Raw genomic sequence first — 18,017 nt, forward strand, 5'->3', positions numbered from 1 at the left:
ATAATATATAGTCATAAATGGATAATGTATACAGTTGGTACTCAACCAGAATAAAACTTTTACCGCCGCCTTTAAAATTGGGATGTGTAGTTGCTGCCTTTTACCGCTAAGTGGCGCTACAATAATAGACTTTGAAAAGTGTCCGTTTATTCTCTCTCTTGCGTAATCTGCCGCAGCTCGTTGAGAACTGGTAAATAAACAAGTGAAACAGTTAAACGAATTCATAATCCCCAATACTGAAATTACAGTACAAATTTAGAACTGAAACAAATTTAAGCAAAGTAGGCTAAATGTTAACATTGTGTGTGCCCAGTTTTTCTATAGGCTAATTGAGAAAGGCTATGCATGTCAAGGTTATCCGTCATAGGCTATACATGGTGTTATTTTAATTTGTTGGTCTGCCTAGATTTATGAACTGAAACATAACAGTGCAATAAATTAAAATAATTGATCATAAAATTAAAATATTGTCAGGACTTGCTAACCAGTGTAAGTTGGCACTTGGCAGCATTTGTGTTTTAGCATTAATTAATATTTATATAGGCGGACAGCAGGTTGTTATGATTAGCATAATTTTCTTTAATAAGTAAAGAAAACATTTGAACATAAAACATCAGCTCTACCATCCTCATAATTTTGTTTGTAATTTAAAAGGCTATTTGTAAAAAAAATAAAAACTTCTGAAATCTTCATTGATTCGTAACACTTTTCGGAGCTATGTTATTCATTGTCTGTTATTTTTATTAATAGATGTTTTTAGACGATAACATCGAAGCCTATAGGCTTACATGCTGTTAACCGATGTTGGCCGACAGCATTTATGTTTTACCGCTCCTAATGTTTAAATAGGTAACAGATTATTAATCTCAAGCATTTTCTTTAATTAATAATGGCACATTACAACATAAATTTTCTACATTCCCGAAGCGCCTCTGTTGCGCTGTACACTCTTAAAATTGATGTGTTAAAAATGAACACAAAATATGTGTAAAAGGATTTGTAACACATTTTGTGTTACTACAGACACATGATGTGTAAATATTGTGCTCAACTGTTTACACAATTACTGTGTTAAACACATTTAATAGTACGTGTTTATATAAAAGGCATATATTCTGTTACAAATACTCAACGGGCGATGTCAACTTTAATGATTGGATTTATTTATCAAGTTGCAAATGTGAATAAATAATACTTTAACCCTTATGTGCTGTTGGGGATGTTTTCATCCACTAAGGGGTATTTTTTAGTCTTAATTTGGCCATAACTTTCTCCGTGTTTCAGCAAATGGAATGATTTTTGGTGACAAATCTTATTTTGACACATATTTTGGGAAAATGCTTTGAAAGTTTTCAAAAACTCAGCAGTACACTGTGGGCAAATTCACTACCCTTTCGTTATGTTCGTGGCTGAAAACTGCTGTAAAAATGTATCAGATAAATCTTTTTTTCAATTTTTTTTGCATAGATCTATTAATCAACCTCAGTCCTGATCAAAACTACTAAATGTTTAAAAAAAAAAAATCAGGATTTTAACTCCTTAATTGCCAAATTCATAAATGATGTCACTGATTTTGGGTACTCAAAATGACTTATTTTCAATATTAAATATGATTGTGGACTGGATTTTTTTTTTTACCTTTTATCACAGTCTTGGACATGTCAAAGATTAGAAGAAACATTGGTTTTGATCAGTGTTGGGGGTAACTTATTACAAGTAACTTGAGTTACGTAATCAGATTACTTTTTCAAGTAACTAGTAAAGTAACGCATTACTTTTTCAATTTACAACAAAACATCTGAGTTACTTTTTCAAAATAAGTAACGCTAGTTACTTTTTCACATTTATTGACTGACAGCTCTCCTGTCCCCATGTTGAGAGAAATAAAGTGAGGTGTTGTGTGCATTTGCATTGAACATGCCTTTACTCATCTCACTTGCACAAAGACATTCAGTATTCCTCAAAATGAATAAAAACAGTCAAATGCAATCTCAGAATTTTGTGCAAAAGTTTTATAATTAACTATGTTAAATTACACAAATATACTTTATGTATTTAATCTCACTTTATTAACCAATGTCTTTGCTGCTGACCTACAATGATCTAATTCAACCATACTAATAAGCAAAAATGACTTTAGATTAGGTTTAGAAATAAGAGTGTTGAACTTCCTTCTCCTGTATCCTATTGTTATTTAATCAAGAACAGCAGCAGCTGAAAGGTTTGTTTGAGCGGCGCCCTCTACTGTACAGTAGTAAATATGCATTTCCTTCAGCCTTAGGCTTATTCATTTAACTTTTGATGTGAAAGGGCCTTAACAATTGGCAAAAATAGATTGTTTTAGCTGTTATTAAAAAACAAACAAACAAGCCCATGCAGGTGAGAAAAAGTAACGCAAAAGTAATGTAACGTATTACTTTCCATAAAAAGTAACTAAGTAACGTACCTAGTTACTTTTTTGGGGAGTAACGCAATATTGTAATGCATTACTTTTAAAAGTAACTTTCCCCAACACTGCTCTTAAGTTATATTATATAATTTTATATATTCAATTAATTAATTTATTACTATTTTAAAATATTTTTCACTGACACTAATAACTAACACTAATAACTGAGTTACGTAACGGAGATACACTTCTACAATGGCAGCAACAGTGTGAGTGCATTTATTCGATCGATTATTATTGGCCAACACAAATTATTCTGGGTGATATTGGAAAAAATATCACAATATTTTTTCAATATCATACGATATCGATATTTGTTACAATATTCAGTTACCATGGAGGGAAATTCTTTCTTGAGAAAAAAAACTTGAATACAAATGTAAACTATTTGTTTGTTCACAATTTAACTCCACAAAGTGGCTACCTTTTAATTTAGGGCCCTATGAAATCAATTTTATTTTCCTCTAAATTCTGTGTTATAATTCTGTAAAGTAAATACTAAGTGAACTTGTGAACCACCATTTCTTTCAAATGGGTTTTTCCATATAGTGTGGTAATAACAAATATATTTTAATGCTGAAAACATATAAAAGAACATTGGTCAGTGAGACGTCTACATAAGTAACACATCTTGTACAGTTTTATTAAACAAAATCAAGAACTGTGAAATTACACAGATTTCTTTGTCTTGCAGAAAAAAAAACTGATTCCACGTTCGTCGTCAGAATGAATCTATACAGCCGGTGAAATAAAAGAAACTGAAATCTATGCAGTCAGGCAATAAAATAATTGCCTTAAATATTAACTTAAACTTTTTCAGCTGACCTACACTGAGATTAATACGGAAGAGGATAAGGGCCAAGCAATAATAAAAAAATAAAACCATTTCGAGATTAAAATCATTATAATGCGAGATTAAACTCGTTAAATTTAGAGAAAAAAAGTTTACAAATTTAATGAGTTTATTTTCAAGATTGTATTTCGACTTTTTTTTCTCGAAATGTAACGAGTTTAATCTCGCATTATAATTACTTTAATATCGATATAGTTTTATTTTTTATTATTGCTTGGCCCAAATCCTCTTCCGTAGTAACAAGTAGGCTAATACTTTGTGCAAACTTAAAAAATACTCTGATTTGTTACAGCCAAATGTATTAGTTTTTCGATAGAAATATTTATTTTCTGAAGACAAAATACTTCCGTATATAAAGTAAAAAGATTATTAATACCATAGCAATACATTTAAGAAAAAGCAATACATTTTCTTTATACATAAACCAAAATATTAATGAATGTAGGTTTTTGCTTTATTTTTAAGATAAACAAAAGCCAAATTAACCAGAATTTTCACTTTCGAAGATTTTTTTCAGTCAGTGTTTAATTTAGTTTATATACCAGAAATAAAGACCTAACCTAACTTCAAAAGGCCTTTTTTTAATTTTTAAAAAGTTTCTGTCAAACACAGCACCGCTAGGTTATGGTCTGTAATCATATCATTAACAAAAAGTGCTTTTGAGGGATTGAATATTCAGCAACCCAAGCTTTATCATTTGTTCATTTGTATTTTTTTTTTGAACATCAATAAATGTTTTACCCTTAGATGGGTTTGGAAGTTTTTTGGATTTCCTAATTCAGGGAACAGACACAGTCTCTATATGATGATATCTAGGTGAAAGAGGCTCTATGTGACGGGATTTATGTGACCTAAGTGACGTGAGACAGCTAATAGACGGTCGGTTTAGCCAGTCTGTCTGCTTCCCGACCTGAGCCCCAGATTGTAATGTTTGTTCTCTAAGACTATGTGCCATATTAGCTACTAGAGAGAAGAGCAGCACCAGCCGAGGAGGGATGAATACCATCTCTTTTCAACAGGTCAGGTCTGCCCCAAAAACTTTTCCAATTGTCTATGAACTCTATATTATTTTGCGGACACCACTTAGACAGCCAGCCATTGAGTGATGACAATCTGCAGTAACTGTAGTCACTTCAGTTCTACAATAATAATAATCGAAGGCCACTAGTAAATATGTGAATCTGCGTGGCCCTCATTGGCTGCGGGGGAGCCCCGTTCGCGCGTGCGTTGGAGGCCCATGACCCATGAGTCTTCTGAGGCGAGGAGAGCAGCTCACGGTATTTCTCATATTTACACAACCATCACACACACTTTATACAGTTTGATTAAGCGACAGACTCATTTCTGTATTGTTTTCATCGATCACAGCGATACGTGTGCGTCTTTTCTGGCGTCTTCTCACTGAAATAAACATTTAGTGCAGCAGCAGCGAGCATGAGGAGAATATGTGGAGTTCATTCAGACCTGAGCGAGTTTGTGTTCGTTTGTTTGTGTGATGTGATTGTCTCGATGTTTGGAGTGAGAACTGTTAATGTCTGTCAAGTTAAAGTTCGAGATCTGTGAGACTAAGGTAAAGTTGGTTTTATATTCGCGGACATTCGCGTTCAATAACTCGTGAACTAAACGTTGTTGCAGCACACAACACATATCACATATAACTACAGATAAAACACCAGAAGCTACAACATAAATTTCCTCAAAACGATCTTTCCTTCGCACTGGACAAAATACATTGATCTCTATGCGCAGGCTGCTAAGAAGGGACCATCTGCAAAGTGCAAACCCGAAGGAAAACTCGTTTTGAGGAGATTAAAATATTAAAATAATGTTATTTGTGTAGTAAGGGTTAGGGTAAGAACACATAATGTGAGAGATATTTGCCAGTAGGCTTCATCTGCAGTTGGCTAAAATTTACCTGTTTGCACACGATGAAAAACAATATTCACTTTTTGGTTACCACACTACATTGAATATTCTCCTAAGTATGTATGCATTAAAAATATACTTACCCATTTTGATCGATTGTAGAAAATGTTGTAGTTCACAATCTTTGTTGTCAATATCATGTAGCTGCTTCGAATCTGGAAAAAAATTGCTTTATTGACTATTTAATTGAAAAAGTTCTTTAACGCGAATGTGCGAATATAAAACCAACTTTACCTAAGTATGAACGTGGGAAATTTTAACGTAACATTTTCTTAATTTTTAAGAGTTTTATGATCATTGTCAGTTTCTGTACATAGGCCTACAAATCTGTAACATGTTAATGATGGAATTATTGCAATTAATATTTATTATAAAAGTCGAACTGTATTTAGATTAAAATATTATGTTGTTGTTGTTATTTGCCTGTAGAGGTTCATAAAGATATTTCACTTAATATGTAAAATAAGTCTCTGATGTCCCCAGAGTAAGCTATATAAAGTTTTAGATTGAGGTTGATAAAGATAGGTGTCATTTTCTATATTATTAATGATTTATCCATGTTTGTGAGAAATAATTGCATTGTCTTTCAACATAGCCCAGCTGTTTTACATGCTTTTATCATGTATCCTGACTCAAATAATGTGTTTCTAACAGCAAACACTCAGAATAAAGTGAGATGATCTGCTGATGATCCTGAATGTCTTGTTGAATGAGTGTTGATAGTCTGAGGATCATCAATATTAACAGATCTGCTGAAAACACTCTTTATTTCATGACAATAGTTCCTGTTTTCTCCTCATTTATTATGCTGATGTCTTCAGATCTCCTGTACATTGACACTTAAAGCTCATTTCAGTGGTGTCAGCAGACTGAGAGGATTTGTTGGCTATGTAGCCTACGTTTATTTCTGTCTTTATGCTTTTATCTGTTTTTCTTATCATTATATTTGGAAGAATTTAAATTATTTATATTTTCTTTATTTCCAGATGCCTGTATTTTAATGAAGAAGCTAAATAATGTTAGGATTAGCATTAAAATTGAATTGGCATCAGTTACTGTACGATGAATAGATAGACAGACACAAATGCTTAGAAGTGTATAAAAACAAACTCAGTCATTTATATATTTTTGATTTTGGGCGGATCAGCTCCTCCCACAGTAGTCACATGGTCAGTGAAGCTCCTCCCACTGCAATTCCCCAATAAATGCTGTAAATTCCCATCAGCTACAAGTGAAGACGAGCATCAGAGCATCAGGAAGAGCTGAAATCTGCAAAGACTGAGTTTATTAAAGAGGACAGTGAGAACACGAGTGATCCAGAACCTGCAGAATGAAACACACTGAAGATCCTGAAGAACAAAGAGGTTGGTGTTTATTCTTCATTCATTCATGATGCTGGAGAACATTCATGTTAGAAACATTCAAGCACTTCATCACTTATAGATATGCAGTTACACTATGAAATGGTACCGAGGGTTTTTTTTCAACAAATGGTCAGTAAAGGGCGGTTTGAGACATTTTTATATTGATTGTCAACATCAGATCAAGCTAAATACTATTTTAACTGTTGTATTTTACATTTATTTTATATCTGGTCCTCAATTTGCAACGTTACCAGAATTTTAGTCATTTTCAACATAGTTTACAAAATTATTTTTTAGGAATAATCAGTAAACACCAAGTTACTGATAACATTGTATTTGTCAAATATCATATGTATAAGTTATTCATAGTTTCTTCTTACAGTAACTTTGGTAACAGGGTTTATAAATACAGACAGTCAATGCTACAGTTTGTGTAAAAACTGAGACAATGGATTGAGATTATTTTCTTGTCTTCCCATCATGCAGTAGAACGAGCCCAGATGATGTCACATTTTTTAGAAAGAAAGTCTATGAAGGAAAAGTCTAGTGTGAACGGCCATTCATATTTAAAACGTTTTAGTAAAATAAATATCAATCTCAAAGGTGGTGTCGAAACATGGGGCAGTAGCCTATTGTATATTTTAATGTTAATATAATTTTAGATAATTGTGTCATTGATATATTTAATCGTTATTGCTAAAGAAACATGGGATTTGTGCCTATAATTGTTTTAAAAAATAATGATTGGAAGATAAATTGACCTCATTCATGGAAAGTTTCAAGGACATATAATCAATTTATAAAAAGGCATCAAATTATCATATTTTATAACTAGTGCTGTCAAACGAGTAAAATGTTTAATCACGATTAATCGCATCAATGTCATAGTTAACTCGTGATTAATCGCACATTTTTATCTATTCTAAATGTCCCTTGATTTCATTTTGTCCCATTATTTTTTTTCTCATTTTAATGCTCTTATCAACATGGAAAAGTGCATCGGCTTGCTTTGTCTCAATGTTTTTTATTTTTTTATTGAAAACAACATTGGCATATACTGTGTTCAATTTCACACTAGCATTCTCACTTGGAGCAAATAATCTCTCACACAATGTAACACTGTCCATCAATAAAAGAGTGAAAGAAATACTGACGAGGCACTGATATTGACTAGGGGGCGGAGAATTCGCATCAGCTGTGTGTGTGTGCGTGCGTGTGTGTGTGTGTGCGTGTGTGTGTGTGTGCTTGCATCATCAAGTGGTATTTCAGACTGGACGTGCTGCAATGATAGCTCAGTTCACAACGACAAAACACACAGATCACTTTGGTCTTGTCAATGGAACAATTTGGCAATTTTTTAAAAGTAGATTTCCATTCAGAATCTTATTGGCATCCATTTCGGCGTCTCGCGCTCGTCATCCACTCAAAACGTAACGTTACCTACTATTTGGTAGTGATGGCGAGATGAAGCTTCATAAAGCATTGAAGCGTTCCATCCAATTGGTTCACTCATGTGCCGAAGCTTCATGGTGCTTCATTTGCTCTATTGTGCCATCAAGTGGACAATAAATGTAAAACGTGCAGTGTGATTATAATGACATCGCATGGTTCCATCGCAAAAAAAAAGAAGCTTGAATAGATCGCTAACAAACTCGCAAAGTCCCAAGTCCACCAAATGTGAGGGGGAATCCATTGCATTTTGCTGGCCCTTATATTTCAAATCGACCGCCAAACCGCGAACCACTTCCTGAAGCAGTCACGTGGTACAGGCGGCTCGCGAGGCTTCAAACGTCACCACATACGTCACCGACACAAGCCTCGATACGCGCTTCACAGAAATCATCCCGGATTACTCGACACACGCTTCGAAGCCTCGATACGGGAGGACACATCACTACTATTTGGCCGGCTCGCAAACCCAAACAAGTGTGTGCGGCGTGCGTGTTGTTTTGTTTCCGGTCTAGCTAGATCCGGTGTGGCGTTGTAGTTTTACTTTCAGACTGGACGCGGTATGCGGCGCTACGCCAGTTTTCAAAACTTTTTGGATGCCCCCGTTTCTATTGGCCGCGCTGGCAATCGTTACAGCGGCAAAACTTGAACTGTTTTGAACTTTGACCATGGCGTGCGCGCTGCTGTGCTTGCGCTTTGGCCGACGAAGCAACAAAACGTCCTCGCGCGGCGCAAGCCATTGAAATGAAAGGGTTTCATAGCGCAGCGCAGAGAGAAGTCGTTCACATGCCGCGTCCTGTTGCAAAAGCATGTGAAAAAACTACAAAGTTTGCTAGGACAAAAAGACAGTTAATCTCACGATAAAAAAATGTACTCTGTTAAAATGGGTTTTGCGTTAACACCGTTAATAATGCGTTTAACTGACAGCCCTATTATAGTTGTCTACTTTCTACTAATACATCAGGGTTCACTTTGAATTATTTATTGTACTAAAAATTTTATTTAATTTTTTCTTTCATGTCAGACCTGATGGAAGAGAGCGAGGAGAGTGAAGAACTGAGTGAAGTGGAGGAGGAACATCATGTTAAACCTGGAAAAAAACCTTTGAGTCGCTCAAAGACGAAACTGACATTTTCAAAGAAAAGAAGAGCCAAGAAATCTTTCACCTGCACTCAGTGTGGAAACAGTTTCTCAACCAAACATAATCTTGAGATTCACATGAGAGTTCACACTGGAGAGAAGCCGTTCACATGTGATCACTGCAGCAAATCATTTCTTAGGGCATCACAGCTGAAGTCACACCTGACAGTTCATACGAAGGAGAAACCACATTCATGTTCTGTGTGTGGAAAGAGTTTTACACTGCTGTCATATTTACATATACATGAGAAAACTCACACTGTTGTGAGAGAGTACATGTGCTTTGAGTGTGAGAAGACTTTTACTACAGCGGGCAGTTTAAAACGGCACCAGAGAATTCACACTGGAGAAAAACCTTACAAGTGTTCACACTGCGACAAGAGATTCAGTCGATCAACAAATCTGAAAACACATGAGATGATCCACACTGGAGAAAAACCTTACAAGTGTTCACACTGTGACCAGAAATTCAATCAGTCTGCCAATCTGAAAACACATGAGATGATCCACACTGGAGAGAAGCCGCACACGTGTGATCAGTGTGGAAAGAGTTTCTTTTTTAAAGGTGACCTGAAGATACACATGAGGATCCACACTGGAGAGAAGCCGCATGAATGCCATCAATGTGGAAACCGCTTCACAAACAAACATTCTCTTAATGTTCACATGAAGATTCACACCGGAGTGAAGCCGTTCACATGTGATCAATGCGGCAAAACGTTTATTACGGCATCACAGCTGAAGACACACCTGGTAGTTCATACGAAGGAGAAACCACATTCATGTTCTGTGTGTGGAAAGAGTTTTTCACTGCTGCAATATTTACAGAGACATGAGAAAATTCACACTGGTGTGAGAGAGTACATGTGCTTTGAGTGTGAGAAGACTTTTATTTCAGATAGATGTTTAAAACGGCACCAGAGGATCCACACTGGAGAAAAACCTTACAAGTGTTCACACTGCGACAAGAGATTCAGTCGGTCATCATCTCTGAAAAGACATGAGAGGATCCACAGCCTAGAGAAGCCGCACACATGTGATCAGTGTGGAACAAGTTTCTCTTTTAAAACTCTCCTGAAGATACACATGAAGGTCCATGTGTAACCCCTTCACTGTTTCGTTCTTTCGACCCTCCCGGAAAGGACGACACAGAGACGAAGGCAAGACGAACGAACACCCATCACGTGTTTACTGGGAATATGCGAAATGAAACCAAACAGACATGAAATACAGCTCATCCGGTCATGTAACATTCTCCTCAACAGCTTGCATAAAACTCTTTAACCAATTCAACGAACATAAATCACGTTTTTTCATAACTATGAGCTGAGTTTCTTCTCTTTTTTTTCTGAACACAGAAAACGTAACATCATACAAACATTCGTACATCATACCTGGGAATATGTGAAATGACACCAAACAGACATGAAATACAGCTCATCCGGTCATGTAACTGTCAAAAATAAATATGAAGTAACGTGAAAATAAACAACGAGAAATACAACGTGTACCATGTCCTCCTAACAATGAGTTTCGCTATAAAATCAATTATTCGTCAACTCTGTCTCTTATGACTCAAATATGACATAAAATACTTTTAAATGAACAATTCTGACCTTAAAGAGAAATAAAATCATCCCTGACAACATTTTATTTCTGTTCGACCGGAGAGAGATTTTCCACCTATACCGTTCTCCTCAACAGCTTGCATAAAACTGAAGACAAAATGGCCGATTCCACTCATAGTTTACCATAGTCGCCTGTAGGTGTCCCCATATCCCTTTCTAATTTAGATGCTCTTAAAGTAACACCAGGTAACTTTTCAACCTTCATAATATATTTCCAAGTCTCTTGTGATGGTACATCGACTTACAATAGGTTGAATGACACGTCTGCCATAGCCTGACGGGGTCTGTAGCGTTTAAACTTCGGGTTTCGGGTAGTAACCGGCGAACAAAGAGAACTACAAAACTCGACTGCTTTACGGCATATACGTCACTTCCACCGCCACCACCACTTCCTTAAAATCGCGGGGCTGTAAAGTGTCACGCATTGAGCGTGACAGTCACTCATTTCGGTCTTTTGTCACGCTCTCCCGCCACACATTGTATTTCTCACGCTGAAAAACTATTTGTAATATATTTAATATGTCGCTGCGCCCAAAACTCTGGCCGCGCCGCTCTCACTGTGGAACAGGCATGAATTCAAGCGCGTCTCCTCTGGTGTTGTTCGTCTGGTGTTGTTAGCCAATCAGAAAATAGCACTATTGTATCTGGGTAACATTTAACGCAACAACCAATGACAGCCCGTAGTCCGGGGTATTGAATATTTATCTAGACTGATTTATCCTGCCTCTGCTTTGGCTCCCTCTTCAGATATTATAAAAACAAGTAATAAAATAATGTATGATTTTATTTGGAAGCACAAAACCCATTATATAAAAAAATCTGAAATTATCAAGTCATGTGAACAAGGTGGTTTGAATGTGATTGTATTCGAGAGTATGAATATTTTGTTAATTCTTCAGCCGATCTCCGGGTCTGGCGGTAGCACTTTTAGCAGAGCTTAGCATAGATCATTGAATCTGATTATCTGGTTTAGATATTTTTCCTATTTAAAACTTGCCTCTTCTGTAGTAACATTGTGTACTAAGACCGACGGAAAATTTAAAGTTTTGATTTTCTAGGCTGATATGACTAGGAACTACACTCTCATTCCTGCGTAATAATCAAGGAACTTTGCTGCCATACAAGCAGGCGCAATGATATTACGCAGCCCCTGAAAATAGTCCCCAGCAAGATATCCATATAAACATTTAAACAAAAAGATAAACATCATATAATCATTTAGTGCAGCAGCAGCGAGCATGAGGAGAATATGTGGAGTTCATTCAGACCTGAGTTCATTTTGTGTTCGTTTGTGTGATTGTTTCGTCAAGTCAAAAGTCAAAGTTAGAGATCTGTGAGTGGAATTAATGTGAATCGATCTCAAGTGTCATACTGGAACAGATTCTGCTAAATGCTTTACATTGAGCCTATGATGATGAGCCACGCGAGACATTACAGCAATACTAATATGAAAAGTGTTTTACTCTTGGAACAATAGTGCTTTGTGGTGCTCTTTATTTTTAAAAGTTTTATGATCATTTTCAGTTTCTGCGCATGTAGAATGTTATTATTTTAATTATCTAACTACTTTAGTGATTAATGTAGAACAATAAGATCAAACTAGCTATTTTGAGATTAATTTGTACATTATGCTGCTGTAATTATTTATCTGTAGTGGTTGAGGAAGATGAGCGTCATTGTTTTTGTGTTATTAATGTTTTATTCGTCATAGTGAGAAATAACAGTATTGTCTTGTAACTTTTCTCTTTTTGTTTTTCTGATTTAGCTACTAATGAGGGTTTATCACATAGATCAAAACTGTTTAATGAACTTAAGCAAACATTTTACCGACTTTGGATTTTTTTAGGTTTTATTCCCCCAATGCTGGCGCTTTCTAATAATTATTCAAATGAAAGACTAAAAAAATCAATCATTGTCTTTCATTTCCCACACAAAAAAAACAAATAATCTTATGGTTCTTATCTGAGATGAAGTTCTGTCCCGTGAAAAAAAAAGAAGTTACGTAACTTGATGAAAACATTGAGTGCGTTGAAATTTGATGCTATGAGAAAAAACATTGAGTGTGTTGAAATACTTCTCTCTTCTTTAGGATTGTCCATTTCGGATTGAGCTTAAAACCCCAAGGTTTCTCAATGAGTCACTTTTTTGAGGTAGCCATCAAGAAACATAAGCTCCCACTACCCAAACTGACTTACTTCTTCATGTCAGCTTTTTCCTTATATGCCAAACAGGTGAGCCTATATAGCGCCCTCTAATGGCTTGTAGTGTTTCTACACCATTCCATTCTTACACTACAAAATAACTGTTACAGATATTTCATTCTGTTACAGTCTTTCACACGGGCTTTACAGGCTTTTATCATGTATCCTGACTCAGATAATGTGTTTCTAACAGCAAACACTCAGAATAAAGTGAGATGATCTGCTGATGATCCTGAATGTCTTGTTGAATGAGTGTTGATAGTCTGAGGATCATCAATATTAACAGATCTGCTGAAAACACTCATTATTTCATGACAATAGTTCCTGTTTTCACCTCATTTATTATGCTGATGTCTTCAGATCTCCTGTACATTGACACTTAAAGCTCATTTCATTGGTGTCAGCAGACTGAGAGGATTTGTTGGCTATGAAGCCTACGTTTATTTCTGTGCGTTTTAATGCTCTTATCAACATGGAAAAGTGGATCGGCTTGCTTTGTCTCAATGTTTTTTATTTTTTTATTGAAAACAACATTGGCATATACTGTGTTCAATTTCACACTAACTTTCTCACTTGGAGCAAATAATCTCTCACACAATGTAACACTGTCCATCCATAAAAGAGTGGAAGAAATACTGACTAGGCACTGATATTGACGAGGGGGCGGAGAATTCGCATCAGCTGTGTGTTTGTGTGTGCGTGCGTGTGTGTGTGTGTGTGCTTGCATCATCAAGTGGTATTTCAGACTGGACGTGCTGCAATGATAGCTCAGTTAGCAACGACAAAACACACAGATCACTTTGGTCTTGTCAATGGAACAATTTGACAATTTTTTAAAAGTAGATTTCAATTCAGAATCTTATTGGCATCCATTTCGGCGTCTCGCGCTCGTCATCCACTCAAAACGTAACGTTACCTACTATTTGGTAGTGATGGCGAGATGAAGCTTCATAAAGCATTGAAGCGTTCCATCCAATTGGTTCACTCATGTGCCGAAGCTTCATGGTGTTTCATTTGCTCTATTGTGCCATCAAGTGGACAATAAATGTAAAACGTGCAGTGTGATTATGACATCGCATGGTTCCATCGCAAAAAAAAGAAGCTTGAATAGATCGCTAACAAACTCGCAAAGTCCCAAGTCCACCAAATGTGAGGGGGAATCCATTGCATTTTGCTGGCCCTTATATTTCAAATCGACCGCCAAACCGCGAACCACTTCCTGAAGCAGTCACGTGGTACAGGCGGCTCGCGAGGCTTCAAACGTCACCACATACGTCACCGACACAAGCCTCGATACGCGCTTCACAGAAATCATCCCGGATTACTCGACACACGCTTCGAAGCCTCGATACGGGAGGACACATCACTACTATTTGGCCGGCTCGCAAACCCAAACAAGTGTGTGCGGTGTGCGTGTTGTTTTGTTTCCGGTCTAGCTAGATCCGGTGTGGCGTTGTAGTTTTACTTTCAGACTGGACGCGGTATGCGGCGCTACGCCAGTTTTCAAAACTTTTTGGATGCCCCCGTTTCTATTGGCCGCGCTGGCAATCGTTACAGCGGCAAAACTTGAACGGTTTTGAACTTTGATCATGGCGTGCGCGCTGCTGTGCTTGCGCTTTGGCCGACGAAGCAACAAAACGTCCTCGCGCGGCGCAAGCCATTGAAATGAAAGGGTTTCATAGCGCAGCGCAGAGAGAAGTCGTTCACATGCCGCGTCCTGTTGCAAAAGCATGTGAAAAAACTACAAAGTTTGCTAGGACAAAAAGACAGTTAATCTCACGATAAAAAAATGTACTCTGTTAAAATGGGTTTTGCGTTAACACCGTTAATAACGCGTTTAACTGACAGCCCTATTATAGTTGTCTACTTTCTACTAATACATCAGGGTTCACTTTGAATTATTTATTGTACTAAAAATTTTATTTAATTTTTTCTTTCATGTCAGACCTGATGGAAGAGAGCGAGGAGAGTGAAGAACTGAGTGAAGTGGAGGAGGAACATCATGTTAAACCTGGAAAAAAACCTTTGAGTCGCTCAAAGACGAAACTGACATTTTCAAAGAAAAGAAGAGCCAAGAAATCTTTCACCTGCACTCAGTGTGGAAACAGTTTCTCAACCAAACATAATCTTGAGATTCACATGAGAGTTCACACTGGAGAGAAGCCGTTCACATGTGATCACTGCAGCAAATCATTTCTTAGGGCATCACAGCTGAAGTCACACCTGACAGTTCATACGAAGGAGAAACCACATTCATGTTCTGTGTGTGGAAAGAGTTTTACACTGCTGTCATATTTACATATACATGAGAAAACTCACACTGTTGTGAGAGAGTACATGTGCTTTGAGTGTGAGAAGACTTTTACTACAGCGGGCAGTTTAAAACGGCACCAGAGAATTCACACTGGAGAAAAACCTTACAAGTGTTCACACTGTGACAAGAGATTCAGTCGATCAACAAATCTGAAAACACATGAGATGATCCACACTGGAGAAAAACCTTACAAGTGTTCACACTGTGACCAGAAATTCAATCAGTCTGCCAATCTGAAAACACACGAGATGATCCACACTGGAGAGAAGCCGCACACGTGTGATCAGTGTGGAAAGAGTTTCTTTTTTAAAGGTGACCTGAAGATACACATGAGGATCCACACTGGAGAGAAGCCGCATGAATGCCATCAATGTGGAAACCGTTTCACAAACAAACATTCTCTTAATGTTCACATGAAGATCCACACCGGAGTGAAGCCGTTCACATGTGATCAATGCGGCAAAACGTTTATTACGGCATCACAGCTGAAGACACACCTGGTAGTTCATACGAAGGAGAAACCACATTCATGTTCTGTGTGTGGAAAGAGTTTTTCACTGCTGCAATATTTACAGAGACATGAGAAAATTCACACTGGTGTGAGAGAGTACATGTGCTTTGAGTGTGAGAAGACTTTTATTTCAGATAGATGTTTAAAACGGCACCAGAGGATCCACACTGGAGAAAAACCTTACAAGTGTTCACACTGTGACAAGAGATTCAGTCGGTCATCATCTCTGAAAAGCACATGAGATGATCCACACTGGAGAAAAACCTTACAAGTGTTCACACTGCGACAAGAGATTCAGTCGGTCATCATCTCTGAAAAGACATGAGAGGATCCACAGCCTAGAGAAGCCGCACACATGTGATCAGTGTGGAACAAGTTTCTCTTTTAAAACTCTCCTGAAGATACACATGAAGGTCCATGTGTAACCCCTTCACTGTTTCGTTCTTTCGACCCTCCCGGAAAGGACGACACAGAGACGAAGGCAAGACGAACGAACACCCATCACGTGTTTACTGGGAATATGCGAAATGAAACCAAACAGACATGAAATACAGCTCATCCGGTCATGTAACATTCTCCTCAACAGCTTGCATAAAACTCTTTAACCAATTCAACGAACATAAATCACGTTTTTTCATAACTATGAGCTGAGTTTCTTCTCTTTTTTTTTCTGAACACAGAAAACGTAACATCATACAAACATTCGTACATCATACCTGGGAATATGTGAAATGACACCAAACAGACATGAAATACAGCTCATCCGGTCATGTAACTGTCAAAAATAAATATGAAGTAACGTGAAAATAAACAACGAGAAATACAACGTGTACCATGTCCTCCTAACAATGAGTTTCGCTATAAAATCAATTATTCGTCAACTCTGTCTCTTATGACTCAAATATGACATAAAATACTTTTAAATGAACAATTCTGACCTTAAAGAGAAATAAAATCATCCCTGACAACATTTTATTTCTGTTCGACCGGAGAGAGATTTTCCACCTATACCGTTCTCCTTGCATAAAACTGAAGACAAAATGGCCGATTCCACTCATAGTTTACCATAGTCGCCTGTAGGTGTCCCCATATCCCTTTCTAATTTAGATGCTCTTAAAGTAACACCAGGTAACTTTTCAACCTTCATAATATATTTCCAAGACCCTTGTGATGGTACATCGACTTACAATAGGTTGAATGACACGTCTGCCATAGCCTGACGGGGTCTGTAGCGTTTAAACTTCGGGTTTCGGGTAGTAACCGGCGAACAAAGAGAACTACAAAACTCGACTGCTTTACGGCATATACGTCACTTCCACCGCCACCACCACTTCCTTAAAATCGCGGGGCTATCAAGTGTCACGCATTGAGCGTGACAGTCACTCATTTCGGTCTTTTGTCACGGTCTCCCGCCACACATTGTATTTCTCACGCTGAAAAACTATTTGTAATATATTTAATATGTCGCTGCGCCCAAAACTCTGGCCGCGCCGCTCTCACTGTGGAACAGGCATGAATTCAAGCGCGTCTCCTCTGGTGTTGTTCGTCTGGTGTTGTTAGCCAATCAGAAAATAGCACTATTGTATCTGGGTAACATTTAACGCAACAACCAATGACACCCCGTAGTCCGGGGTATTGAATATTTATCTAGACTGATTTATCCTGCCTCTGCTTTGGCTCCCTCTTCAGATATTATAAAAACAAGTAATAAAATAATGTATGATTTTATTTGGAAGCACAAACCCCATTATATAAAAAAATCTGACATTATCAAGTCATGTGAACAAGGTGGTTTGAATGTGATTGTATTCGAGAGTATTAATATTTTGTTAATTCTTCAGCCGATCTCCGGGTCTGGCGGTAGCACTTTTAGCATAGCTTAGCATAGATCATTGAATCTGATTATCTGGTTTAGATATTTTTCCTTTTTAAAACTTGCCTCTTCTGTAGTAACATTGTGTACTAAGACCGACGGAAAATTAAAAGTTGTGATTTTCTAGGCTGATATGACTAGGAACTACACTCTCATTCCTGCGTAATAATCAAGGAACTTTGCTGCCATACAAGCAGGCGCAATGATATTACGCAGCGCCTGAAAATAGTCCCCAGCAAGATATCCATATAAACATTTAAACAAAAAGATAAACATCATATAATCATTTAGTGCAGCAGCAGCGAGCAT

The 18,017-nt window shown here is 37.2% G+C and overlaps 1 protein-coding gene and 2 pseudogenes across 5 annotated transcripts in view; 2 read left to right on the forward strand and 1 right to left on the reverse strand.

Moving 5' to 3' along the window:
* Window positions 1-18,017, reverse strand: part of LOC143714394 (uncharacterized) — a 185,255-nt pseudogene that overhangs the window by 27,126 nt on the left and 140,112 nt on the right. The gene's annotated exons all lie outside the window — the stretch shown is intronic.
* Window positions 4,557-18,017, forward strand: part of LOC143714410 (uncharacterized) — an 81,702-nt gene continuing 68,241 nt past the window's right edge. Inside the window, exons 1-3 of one of the 4 annotated variants that reach the window (XR_013195483.1) lie at window positions 6,380-6,592; window positions 9,066-10,372; window positions 10,576-10,596. Coding sequence is in view for 3 of the 4 variants with exons in the window: in XM_077205552.1 (XP_077061667.1) it covers window positions 6,559-6,592; window positions 9,066-10,285 (1,254 nt within the window). In the remaining variant the exon portion in view is untranslated. Of the gene's footprint in view, window positions 4,580-6,379; window positions 6,593-9,065; window positions 10,501-10,575; window positions 10,597-18,017 lie in introns of those variants that run through there. The other 3 variants (XM_077205553.1, XM_077205552.1, XM_077205549.1) reach the window with 3 other exon arrangements.
* Window positions 14,945-16,481, forward strand: LOC143714449 (uncharacterized; annotated as a pseudogene).

The sequence above is a fragment of the Siphateles boraxobius genome, unplaced genomic scaffold, assembly GCF_051911475.1.
Source record: "Siphateles boraxobius isolate OS27281-9 unplaced genomic scaffold, OSU_SipBor_1 54, whole genome shotgun sequence".
NCBI lineage: Eukaryota > Metazoa > Chordata > Actinopteri > Cypriniformes > Leuciscidae > Siphateles > Siphateles boraxobius.